A 13,960-nucleotide genomic window follows, 5' to 3' on the forward strand; every position below is an offset into this window, starting at 1 on the left:
CCACCAGTTTACAGTAGATTAATTCCGTCAAAAACTGAATTTCATACATTTGGTTAAAAGTAACTTGTGTAATTCTGATTTAAATAAGTTGGTTTTAAATGTAACATGATTTTATTTGTTCTTTTAGTGTATAAGTAAGATGTATAGCATTAGATCTTCAAAATTTTAAACTTACCAAATTACGGCGGATGTCAAAAGCCAGCATGTGATTTCAGGATGTGTTCTCATAACTTCCTAGGACTGCGTAAAAACAACAAATTTACCGGATTTGTCTTCTCATGATTTCATCATGCATATTATTAGACTTATACAAAGCAAGAAAGCCTGATGTTCTTACTCAGTGTCATCCATCCAGGTCAGTTATACTAATTCTAGGAAGTTAAGGCCTGATTTTACAATACTACCAGTTTATCTTCTATAACTGCCATTTTAAATATGTTTGAATCTTTGAATTGCTGCTCAGTTGCATATCTCCCAAATAACTTTTTGTAATGTGTTTTGTGCATTGGCCCATTTAAACAATGAAAGAACATTTCCTAATCCAACTTTGACTTTGAATTTTGCATGGAGCATTCCACTGTCTTTCTCTTCTCTATAGGTCAGTGGCACAGTAGTAGTATTGTCCAAGCCTGACAGAGGGGACTGAATTCTCAGTGAAGCAGAACTCATGAAAGACCAACATTCAGTGGTGAATTTCACATTAATGTGAATTAGAAAAAGCACTTTGAATCATAGCTTAGTTTTACAATTATAATGGATTTTTTAGGAACTGAGAAAAAGTGTGTGTGAATGCTCATGGATGACTTTTATAGAACAGCGTGCAGCTGAGTTCATATTTCTAAAAGGAGGTAGTGAAGCTAAGCTTGTTAAAGCAACAATTGGCAAGCTGGGGGTTGCGACTCAACAGTGGGTCATTGTGAAAGTAACATTATAAAACAATTGCCAATCATGATTCATAACTGTGCATTAGGGGTAACATATGCAGTAAACATTTTTGTACTGGGCCACATCGCTGTTATTTGGGTTCAGATTACCCCCACCAACCTAATCACTATTGAATATATTGATGTACAAAAATGTAAACAATAGAATTGCCTTTATTTGCAGCTACAGTTAAAATAAGGGATTTTCCACCCTAATGCACTCATCTGATATAGTCCGTTTTTCTCTGCACTGCCTACTCTGTGAAATATTAGATCATGTAGGTAGTAAGTTATTATCAAGTGATAATTTGGCAGATTTGAATTTGAGTTAAAAAAATAAGGAACAAAATTCATTAATATGGACAGATCTACTGAAAGAACACACTGTTGTTTGAGTCATAAAAGATGTTGTATTTAGTTTTGTTTGTTTACTATTTGGGATGTCGGGTTAAAAAGCTTGAAAAGGATTGGCTTGGAGGATTTGTTTGTGTATGCTACACTCCCCTCCTGATGTATAATTTGGGTATAAGTCGGCAAGTCCCAGCACACTTTTAAACCAAGTCAGCCAAATATACATGCTAGTAATGCAGCGGACGGTCCAATCATCCAACCACTCCTTAACTAAGCACTAGGGAGGACATCTTGGGTCTTCTTGACTCTTCATTTCTTGTCAGGAGAGACTTACCACTGCAGCTGTATGTGGAGATGAGACGCAGCTTATTTTTGCTGGAATGTAGGCTGCACCCTTTAAAATCCTGCTAGCCAGCACAGTGTACAGAAAGAAGGTAATATAAAGAAAATATGCCAAAGTAGAACTAATAAAACAAAGGCATTTGCTAAAAAACATTGCAACTTGAGTGGTACTGATCAGACATACTGGAAGACTATATATATATGTGTGTATATATATATATATATATTTTTTTTTTTTTCTGTTTTTCTGTTTGTAGACAGATTTTCCTTTGCGCAGCCGGAGATAAATATAATCAAGGGAATTATAAGATTACCCGTGAGCCTAATTGAATATGGACAGGCGGGCTTCTAATGAGGACACACGCGTGTTAGTCACTAGCTTTTCTTGTACTTGCTTCAGGTCTTCCCCTGGTCAGCTAAATCTTACTCTGGAAAAGTAAGTAGTTAGGTTGTGGTACTTCCTTCTTATATTGAAGTGGTGTAAATACCAAAACATACTGCTGTTTTTTCTCCTTTAAAAAAAATCTTAATATGAATATATAATGATAGGGATTACATACCATGGTTGTTGGCTCCATATTATGTTTTTTAATTTAAATACCATTTTACTGAATGCTTCATTATCACACATCCACCCTGCTGTTAATGTTTCAGAAGTGGTTGCAGTTTCCTAGTCATTTATAGCCTTGTTCATTTTCTCTCCTCCTATAATGGTGATACTTATTTGTGTCTGCTTGGTCATAAAAAGAAATGAAAGAAAGGGTGGGAAGGGAGCCTATCAGGGTTGAACAGAGCAGTACCTAAAGCCACAAACGGCAGTGATGTGTGATGCTAACTCACTTCCTGTAAAAACTAAAGATTAACATGGGAAATAATGAATGCATAAACAAGGCACACAAGAAAGCCAGAACATGATGCAATAAGAAAGAGTGAATTTAAACAAAAAGAAAGCCAATATTATATAATTTAATCCTGGAAGAGTGATCAGACATTAAGAACTTGATGTCATGGATCACAGACTTTAATTATTTCTGTCAGAAGAACGAAGTGATCCGAGCATCCTGTGCAAGGCATGACATTCACACCGAGAAGTCATAATTTTGTAAGCCTTAATCAAATTATTTTATCTGCATTAGGTGTCTTGTCCATTGTTCCTTTTTTAGCACATTTACTGGTTAATTAACAATTAGGCTACATTATCTGAACTGCAAGGCAAATGAGCGTGATATTGTGTACAAAGTCACAGACGGTGATACATTTCTCATTAGGGAGGTATGGGCGATCATTGCACCAATTTAAAACCAGCAGATGTATTTAATTTGCTGTTTCACTTATGATTTTCAGGAGTTATTGACTGAAAGCATCATGAGAGCAAAACAACTTGTGTTTTGTGGTATCACTGTTTCCGAATATGGCTTACATTCTGTTCAATCAAACCCTTTTTAAAAAGAACAATGACTCTTTAACATTCTGTTGAATTTGTGATATATTTAGTATCTTACATTTTTCCCTAATGGACATTGAAATAGAAGAATGCCAACCTATTAGAAGGCAGCCAACAGCTCGCCAAAGTTTCCAATTAAGAGGAACCGTGTTGCACATTTTGAAATGTCTGTTAAGCCCGTGGAATGCAAATGGATAATGTCTGGGTCCCGTATATAGAGACAAGGAAAACCTGCACCCTATACTTATTTAAAATCCTGTTTGTCTAATAGGGAAGGTGACTCTTTGTTATGAGCAGATATATTTGTGGATTGCCACCACAGCCACACCCTCCAGCTGTGTGGCGTGAACCACACCCAGAGGAGATGCATCTGCATTTGGGCTGTGTTTGTGGTTCTTTATCAGAGAGCTTAGCCTCAGCAAGGGTCTGAAACACTTTGAAAGTGCGTTTTCTTAAGCCTAAATATATTTAGAGAAATGTACATTTACTGGTGGGTTCTGGTTTGGCTTACCTCATATTACTTCAGCTTCCGTGTGTGCTTGTGCAGTTGGGGAGGCAGAAACACGGATACATATCTACCCTGCTTTATCTGGAGTTGTTCTGGTATTCATGTAAGTTGTGCTACTTGTGGTAGGAACCTCACTCAGCCAGATGTATCCTGTTATCATTCATTGTTGTCTTAATTAAAATATACACCATGAGTCCGAACAAAATGTTTTTATTTTAAGGACAAAATTGGAAACTAATGGTCTTGAAAATGAAAACCAAGAAATGCTTGTTCTACATAAAATAAATTCAATACGCTGGTGGTTGTAGCGTATAGTTTACAGATGCTCTGCTTCTGTCATATTGTTTGTGCATTCACTGATTCAGAAAGCATTGTGCCACAGGATCCTGCACATTTCAAATATTTTCATTATACAATTCCTAGACATTAAAAATATTTTACCCATTCAGTTGAAATTTGCTTTAAGATGGTGTGTGAGTGAGTACTACCAATGAAGTTAGAAGCTGATATCCTAGAATCGCCTTATGTATTCTTCTGGCTCTCATGCCCTTCCAGTCCTATTGCAGACATTCCAAGTATTTCCAAAAAACTTAAGTCTGTTTAGAGCAAAATGTGTTTTGGTTCATAGCTTTATTTTGGTTTTATTTATCCCAGTGTAGCGCTTAAGTTTGAACATAGAGACTCATAGATCGTTTATTATTCAGTCTGGTATCTCAAGTGATCTTTTTTTTGTCTCTTTTCTATACAGGAATGGCCTTTCATGATAATCAGAGAAGCTCAAGTTTAAGTAGCTGATCTGACAGGAAGAACACATTTAATTGCCTTTCTTTTTCATTTTCTGCAGAACTTATTGCCTTATCAAATAATTAGCAAAAGATACGTGTTATATATTGAGATGTAATTTCACATTTCATTTTAAAAGCTGGTCTTTCAACAGTTTTTATGTTCTGGGGATATTCAGTACACACTTTACAGGTTTTTGCACCTTAAAGGAAATCGCAATTTGAGGAATAATTTAATGAAACAAATATCAGAAAAACTAACAACAAAACTAAAATCTACCTTTTCAAAAGAATGACACATTCTATGCTTATTTTTAGATGATAATCTTTAATAATGCTATGGCCCTTTGTAATTTATTCTTACACATTATTTTTTCTCTTTCTGTGTTAATTAGCTAGCACCAGTTTAGTTTTTTCTTTCAGGAATCGTTACACTCTTGGCTTGAGAAACCTACTACGTGTGCAGTACTACAAAGATTGCACCATGCAAAGTTGTTTGCTTTCCTTCAATTGACCCATTAATAAAGTGACACCTTTACTTATTATAGATTGCAATAGGGTGAGTGTGCTGTATAAATACATGGTGCATTAATCACATGCCAAGATTGTAAGACTGGAAACGGATCACTGCCAAAATTCTTCCTGGCATTAGAATGCTGCCTAAAGCACTTTCTCTCTGCTATTGAAAGATGTTGTAACACATTGGGGTATGATATGCTGATAAAGACCATGACCTGGATACCTTGCATTTGGATTTTGAGAATGAGGTAGGCGATAAGCCAATGTACATTCCCCTCAAACCTGTCCAAGTTTCAGAGATTTTACAATATAATTGAAAAGCCTGATAGTTTGGAACGACTGCATTTAAAATCTACTATTGTATGATTTTGCATGTTTGTGTGTGAAGTAATTCCGAGCTTAAATACTGGTGATTGTTTTATAGCTCCCATTTAATTTCCACATTTCTGCACATTTAATGTTATTGTGTTTGGAAGTGTTTTTTTTTATTTTGCAGATTTTCTAAACGGTACATAAATATGTTGTATTATAATAGTGGTCTACTGAATGAACTCTAGGTATAAACTGTATATATCAGTAATCAGTAATCTGTGGGCTACGTTTAAAGTGATTATTTTCAAGCCTTTGATGAGTAGAAATGCTAATTTTGACCCTGTATCTTATTCTCTGAATAACAAAACAACTTGAAATCGTAGCCAGGCATCGGTGAGTCATTCATTAAAGGCGGGCTGCTGGGGGAGATCTGTGCGGGTTATGGATCGGACTGCTAAAGAAATTACAGGAGCTCAGAGCTCAGATGGCATCAAGGATGATAGAGATCTAACTTCAAATGAAAACCAACAAACACTAATTGCAAGGCTGATTCAATAACAAATATTATAATAATACATTACTAGGATGCACGTATTAACTTATTTAATATATTTTGTCTCTCTTTGTTCTTTTTTTTTTTTTTTACGTACTGTACCCCAACACCATGTTTTCACCGATTTAAGCCGACTTGGAAAAGAAAGGGTGTAGTGCTCTGGGATTTCTTAAAATAACTCTGCTGTTTATTTCAATATGGATTAGTTTCTGTTTATAAACATAGGGTTTATATAGATAAATCCATGGTATCCTGTTCCATTCCATTCCTACACTTCCTGTAAACTGTTAGAATGTATTTTTAATTTGCTTTTGCTTAATGTGTATTTCTGCCCTATCCAAATCGTGTCTGCCTAAGAAAAACGACGTTCCCAGGATGATAGTATTGAAATGTCATTAAAGACAAGTAAAGCTATAAGCAGAGCTGCTGGCGAATGGCACGCTGATGACTTTTCTTCTCCCTCTGCCTTAGGTAAAACAAGTGGGAAGGTGGCACACCGTGAGACGGGATCTTCTTTCCAAGCAGGATAATGCTCTTTAATTTTCAACGGGCTTCTTGGGATTCAGTCTTCTGAGGCAGGACCTTTGTGGGATCAATGGCGTACCAGCATCGTGGCCCCCACCCCAGGGCCATGAGCACGGAGGAGAAGTCGTCCACCCCCGTCCACAAAACATCCACGCCAACGCATAAGAGTGCCTCGTCTTCGTCCTCCTCCCAGAGAGACAGCAGGCAGGTAGGGAGATCCCCTTCTGATTGGCCTGAAAAGGCTTCCAGAATAACAGAAGTGCAGCAGCGGTTGACAAATTGACACGTTTTTATTTCACTGGCTTTCAGAAAGGGAAGGAAAAGTAATTGGCAAGAGCTGCTTGAAATCCACTTCCCTCTCTTCACTGCAAACTAAGTCACATATAATAAGGCAGAGCGGTACTTTTGTGTCGAGAGAAAGTAATAAGCTTTTAAAATAACAGAAGCAGTAGTTTGAAGGGATAGTTTGCTGTGTTGAGAAGCAACATGTGTCTCAAATCAGAATTCATTATTATTAAAAGTCAAGGCTGTGCTGTGCTAATGGTGGGTTCAGTAGTGTATTGTATTGCATAATGGCTTTTGAATGAGTTCCTCATCCTCATGAGGGACATAACTAGCTTTTTTTTTTAACATAATAGCATAAGAAGGAATAACAAATGAGAGGAAACCATTTAACCATTGCTTGCTTGGTAACTTTTTGATCGATCTGTTAATTTTGTCAAGGAACTCTGAGAATGTGATTCAGGAATATGGCTGGGGAACAAAGGACAACTTCTCAGTTTCCACATGTGTCCTTGAATCCTTGTCTCACTTTTGATCTTGCAGTAGATGTTGGAGGTTATTTTTGTCAGTAGTGTTCAGGATTTTGAATTATTAAATTATTTAATTATTATTATTTATTATTTTATTCCACTTGCACTCTCCTCTATTCAAGACTGGTTCCTTTTATCGGTCCACATATGACATTCCTTTAAATATTACTCCTCTTTGCATTGGTTACAGTAATGTCCTTTTTGTAATGTGGTGGTCATGACTATCCATAGACATGGCTTTCTGGAAAACAAAACAAAAAACATAAAACATTTTTATTGAACAAGGCCTCTAAGCCCCCTTTGCTGGTTAATATTGTAGTAGGTTATTGATCCAAAGACCTCATTAAACTACTTTTGATTGATCCATGGGAATCTGCTTCCACATCTTATGAGTTACTCTCTTCTAAACACCCGCAACTCTTTCTGTCAGGCCCAAAGTCACTTTGTAATTTCCTCAATTTGAATACCAGGTTCCAGTCCCTGTTTTTCTTTCTTAGTATATCAAATCTAGCTGTGCTTAGTCACCAGAATGAAGACACTCTTTCAGGAGGTTTTGGTGCTACACACAGGATTTCCGAGGATAATCCAGAATTAATTTTTCAAAAATTCCAGGAAGAATTAATATTTTGAATACTCATTCCAAATACGCAACATGCTGACTAGCAAAAGGATTACCAGTTGCTGCCAAGAAATGCACATCCGAAAAGTTAATTTCCATGATGGTTAAGACCAGTTGCTGCTGCTGCTGCTGCACATGTTAAGGGTCTTTATTGAACCAGGAATATACAGTTACTTCAAATTGGTACATTGAGATCTTACCTTTTTATATCCAGCCAATGAGGCTAAAAACCTGAGCTTCAGCTGAGGATGTACTGTCTGCCGTATCAGTCAGACTGAGAATTTGCAGTATGTATAGGAAGCTTCCCGGCAAGGAACCGAGGAGCAACTGGAGGCTTGAATAGAAGCTCTGACATCACCACTTTCCAACGCCTGCCTCTGAATCATTGATGAAGGAGCAAGAGAACCCTTCACACACAGCCATGAATAAGTAGTACGGGTTTTGCATTTCAGGTAACCATGGGAGATTTATTCAGACGAAATCCCCTGTGGGAGGTAACATGTAAACTGAACAAATAGTGTGGGCTGAAGGCAAACTACAAACATAAGCACTGATTATATGTGCCCGGTTTAATAAGATATATTTAGGTTATTTACATTTCCATGTTTTCATCCTAAAGCATGGAACTCTATAGAGGTTTCTTTTGCTGCATTCACGACATTTAAAAACCATTTCTCAAGCACTGCAGCCGTACATTTTGCTGAGCCCCTACAGCCAAAGAAGAGAAGCCTTATTCATCTAATAATTATAAATGTAGTCGGGTATGTCTGCTATGCTTTGTGAAAAAGAGGACTTTACTATTGTATCTGTGGTGCCACAATAAACAGGGGAACTGTGCTTTCTCAATACGTGTTAACAGACATTACAGACATAACGTGCTGTACATCAGTGACCTTGTTTGGAGAGTTGAATTGCACTCGAATAACAAATATTCATCGGGGAGGATTATTTTAAAATATATTTCCTGTCAGAGTCAATACTCAGTGTAATGATTCAACTGCCTGTTTAGTTTCTGCCACTGTAATATGTATTAAGAACACTAAATATTTACATAGTATGTTGGCACCGAAAGCCATTTCCTGAGTTCTTGGTAACATCTGGAGCCTGAGAGCTGTAATCTAAATCCTTTGGATGTGTGCTAAGTGGATTGAAAATAAGAGAGATACCCTACAGGAAAACAGGGTTATCTTTATCATTATGAGCTGAGCTCTTTTGATAGCTCTACAACAGGAAAATTTACTCTGAAGGGTCCGTGGGCAGGAAGTTGTCACATCTTTCCTTTGGCTAACTCTACTGCGGGAGGGTGCACAGCCGCGATCACTGCAATATGAATGTCTGCTTCTTCCGATGATAGCTGAAAGCTATAGTGGTTTAAGTGATGTGAAATTGACAGTCTTAAGAGGAGGAGTACAAGGGATTGGAGATGTGTAGGATATAAGATTATGCATTTAATCTCGTTAGGAGCTGATGGACTTCATGTGGTGCACAATGGCTGACAATATTACAGCAGTTTTGAATGTGGAACTGAAGTTGTATGATAATTGACAGTCTCGGTCCCTCCACTGGGAACCGAGGAACTGGGCAGCACAGCTATTGTCATCTTTTGTGCGGACTTTGATTGTCAAAAGGGTTTATTTAGAAGTGTGGAGTTAGAGCGATGATGTGTAGGAATGTCTTGAAGCAACAATGGAATCTAGGTCTGTAGACATCAAACATTAAGTCTCGGTGTTTATGCACATTTTTTATTTTATTTTAAGCAGTCAAATTTCAAGCTCAAGATTTCTCATTTAGAGAGACAGAACAAATGCATCGATCGTACAGAAGTGCTTCAAGGAAATTGCTTACATCAACAATAGTTCACAACACATGAATGCCATTAACGGAAAATGATCAACTCATTCAGTTAACGTCTCAGTTGACTGCCTGACAGAAGCTTTGGTTGACTGTCTTTTCGCAAGTTACCAATTTATTACATAATGATTTATTCCGGAATTTGTTTAAGAAATCAATGACTTGCTGATCTCTGTTCTGAATAAATGTTGCAGAGGTAGAGTCTTTTATTGGTAATATCCAGAACACGTGTATGACACTAAGATTTCTGAATGAGGGTTATGCAGGTAATGCTACAATAAAGGACATCCTAATTTCTGTCGGAGGCATGCAACACTAGCCCCTTTTACTACAATTATCTTACTGCAGTCAATGAAAAAACAATTATAGATGTGTGGTGTGCCAGAGTTGTTGTAAATAGGCTTCCTTTGCCAGAGTTGAGTAGCACATCGTTCGGTTAGTGTTATTAATTTCACTTGGTATGTACACACAAAGCCGCTGTGCACACCTCCTAGAATTCATTCACAATTGAAAGCAAAGCAGACCTATGCTAAGTCTCCGTTATGTAAGTGCAGTGGGATTGTTCGAGAGCGCGGTGACGAGGTTATCCCCATCATGTGCCAGGTACCAGCCTTGCATGTATAATGAAGGGCAGGACAACCAGATGACACATTACAAGTGTTCAAATCATTGTTTCAGAGACTGATTTAGCACTGTGCATGCATTAACTATGAAATGAATGATATGAAATGGTTATTTCGAAAAACTGGTGTAATGTATTCAGAGATTCATGCTAGTATGCTTTCATTCTACCTCACAAACTGGGTGTGCTGAGACACTGTGACTTTTCTCATTATACAAAAACAAAACCACAAAAAGCTGTACCTATAATATATTATAATCTGGATTTAACAGGGATTTAAATGCAATATTACTAGTGTAATTTTAGTTTAAGCCTTATTTCTGCAACCAGATTAACACAGTTTTATACATATACTTTATGCATATACTTGGGATATCTTTAATTATCCCCCACCGTTGCTCTGGCATAATTTTACGTTCTTCCACTGGTTCATCTATTAATTCATAATAACTCTATTTTTTCCTTTTTTTTAAATAAATCATAGCTGTACTCATTGGATAATATCTGGTTATTATCACTGGACAATGTTGGTTCCATTTCTACATTTATTGTTACCATAGTAACAAGGTTGCAATGTTGTCTTGGCAGAGATTTGGGGATTTAACCTACGAAAAATGGCAGCCATTCAGAAATGTTGTATCTGTATTCCCCCAGTATACATTGACTGAATTACAAAAAACTAAAATTGGTTTTAATGTATTTTATATTTTGAGACCAGTTTTTTTTTATTTTTATGTTTTTTATTATGCTTCATTTACAAGAAAACCAATACACAAGTTATTTAATATTATAAAAAAAGCCAATTTTCAAGGTTAACAGACTTGTATTGGTCACGAAGTACATACAATTTATTTTTCAATTCTGCAAATCATTATTTGACTGCAACAATGAAAACATTACATTATTAGCAAGTCATAAGTGTTTTTGAATAATTCTGACTGTCTAAGATCTGCTTTGGGGTTTCTATATTTAGACTTGGTTTGTGAGGCACTGGCTTTTGCTATATGCACTGCAGTAGTACAGGCTGAGCTGTTGCCTGGGGGATGTGCTTTCTGGCATGTAATTTGAAATCCCTCACATTGCCCCAATCTCCCTTAGCTTTGTGCATGTGAAAGTCACTCTAGGGAAAACATTGCCCAGAGTTTTGTTTCTTGTTTATTCAGAGACACCCTTCAGCCATTATTGTGTCCTTAATGGGGTGTAATGTCATTGTGGTGCAGTTCCTAATTCCTGCAGCATTCTAGAAAATGAATATCATACATTGACTAGCAATAAAAATGTGATATACTCTGGAAAATTTAAGAGACCACTTAACATTGATTTCTGAACTTGGAGTGGTCTCTTATTTTTTTCCAGAGCTGTATTTCAATGTGTATTTACCTTACTGTGCCTCTTTTTTATGACCTGTAGTTGGTTCCTTTTGAGGTTTTTCAAAAGAAGTAAACAAACCATAATGCTAAATGCATACATTTGTTAGTAGTAGCTAGAGCAGTAAACAGGACTATAACCAAAGTAAATTAATCTTCTGTGACAGCAACTGCAAATGCATGTTTTTACGGTTTAGTGGTGTATATTTAAGAATACAGGTCACGTGTGAGCTACTGCTGCACAGAGAATGAAAAATGAGGTTGCCTTTCGTGAAATCAAAGGCCAGTAAATACACCAAGTGCATCATGGGTACCTCACCTGTGCTATGCAAATGTTTATCTATTGCTGATGTCAATCATTTCTGCTGATGAACTTTGATTCCGTCCCTTCATCACAATTTATACTGTATTTTCTTAAATGTACAATAAGCAGTTTTTAAAGCATGGATGGTAATTCATAGATAATGCACTTTCCGCAATGTCTGCATGAAAGATGGATCTGCTTATTCTGTGCTTTGCATGCTCTGTAAATAATTGATCATGCAAGGAGCATTTTGGAGATCATGGTCTAGTGTGATGTATGAACATCTTTCTGTACCTCTAGTTTGTTATAAACGTCCTCTAAATACAATTTCTCACCATATGTCTCTTATTAGTCTCTCTCACGGTGTGTTACAATACAACAAAACAACAAGTTGATGTCAAGCATGGTACTTCTACCATTGTGTTCGTAAACTGCAACACAGTGACTCTAATTATTTCAGCTGAATAAGTGATTTGATTTGTTGTAAACCATCTCAATTCTCTTCTTTGGCTGCTCCCGTTCATGTTAGTGTTGAGGTCAGGTGGCACTGAGCAGCACAGGAACCTGTAATTATGAGCTGTCTGATGAACAACACAGCTACACACCTCAGAGCTGTGGGTCAGCTAGGTTAGCAACATTTCCAAATAAGTATTTATGAATCTGGGCATAATGGGCGGAGTGGAGGAGAAATTGTGGCTGTCTGTCTTTATTCTGTTTTACTCTGCTGAATCTGGTTTTTGACTTTCGACATTTGACATTGGAAGTTCTTTAGACTCAGCCTCTTCAAATTAGACCCTTTTCACAGAACTTTATTTGTATGAATCTGCTTCTTTGACTAAACCTTTTCCTTACCCCAACCCTTGAACACTAACCATTTATTTCTGTGGTCAGGGCCGGGAATGTTTCATCTCTAGTGGCAGATCCATTAAGTAACATATTGTGGTGGAGAGGTTTTTGGCCTAACATTATTATTTTTTTTTTACAGTGAATTAACCTTATGTAACCGTTCAGTGTAAATGATGGAGACCCTGAAGATTGTTCTTTAGGCGTGTTATTGAGCATTGTGTGAATAATCCATGACTACCAGATAACACGCTCAGTGTGAGGAGTTTTACTTTAATGGCAAACCATGTCAGGGGGTTACAGCACTTGGTTTGCCTTGTATGGTCCATAACCTCGGCAAATATAGCAAGCATCTAACAGCCATGTTTTCCTCTTATGTTAATACACTTGTTTGCTGTAATTACAAAGTTCAGAAACCACACATGCCCAAAACAGACGTAGTTTTCTATTTTTAAAGTAAATATCACGTGAAAAGAAAAACCAAAAATAACACTGATAAGGGAAATTACATTTACAAAAGTAATTTTCAGGACAGATTTTCTTGAATGATTTGAACACACTACTATCTTATCTTGATCATGATACTGACTAAATAACAAGGGGTTGTTTAGGCCTGCTGTTTCGTTGCATAATAGAAGCCAAGTTGAAATATAATCTTGCAAAAGCCACATCAGGTCAACGCTTGCCTTAAGCACACACCCAAGGTTGTCAGCCCTACAGGAGGGTGTATCTAATTATACAGCTTATGTTGTTAGTTTGTTAGAGCTTATTTCTTACAGCTAACCTAGGCAGAGGTTTTAAATTAGCCTGAGTTCGTAGAGTACCTTTCCTTAATTTATTCACATTAAATGCCGGTTGCTGGAGTCTAGCTTGGTGCAGTGGAGTTGCACATTCATTTTCACCTCCACAGAAGAAGCTAGCAGACACTCCAAAAACGGCCGTGCCGAGTAAGGGAAAGTGTAATGAAGTGTAAATGCTGAAAATACACTATTGTGAATGATGGATTGGATCGCATTTGCATCTCTACATAAGAACGCAAAAGCAGTAGTATCTCTTACTAATGCGTGCAGGTTTGCAGAGTGGAAACCCTGTGATCTTTTTTTTTTTTAAGTGGATTTTGATGCTTATCTGTCTAATATCGTTATTGGTTTTGTTGATTGTTAAAATTTTTATGTCCGTCTGACATTTTGTCTGAATCACAAATTATTTATTTAATCTCCAAAGGGTTCATACAATGTTGGTCCAGGATTTTCACATCTGTGGGCTGCCTGCTGAGGGTCATA

The 13,960-nt window shown here is 37.0% G+C and overlaps 1 protein-coding gene across 4 annotated transcripts in view; it reads left to right on the top strand.

Moving 5' to 3' along the window:
- Nucleotides 1-13,960, top strand: part of osbpl6 (oxysterol binding protein-like 6) — a 45,329-nt gene that overhangs the window by 9,747 nt on the left and 21,622 nt on the right. For all 4 annotated transcript variants that reach the window (XM_066688614.1, XM_066688616.1, XM_066688618.1 and 1 more), the window contains exon 2: nt 6,206-6,467. In XM_066688614.1, the coding sequence (XP_066544711.1) occupies nt 6,330-6,467 (138 nt within the window). In that variant the 5' untranslated portion in view covers nt 6,206-6,329. The remainder of the gene's footprint in view (nt 1-6,205; nt 6,468-13,960) is intronic.

Source organism: Amia ocellicauda, chromosome 16 (genome assembly GCF_036373705.1).
Source record: "Amia ocellicauda isolate fAmiCal2 chromosome 16, fAmiCal2.hap1, whole genome shotgun sequence".
In the NCBI taxonomy this organism is placed as follows: Eukaryota; Metazoa; Chordata; class Actinopteri; order Amiiformes; family Amiidae; genus Amia; species Amia ocellicauda.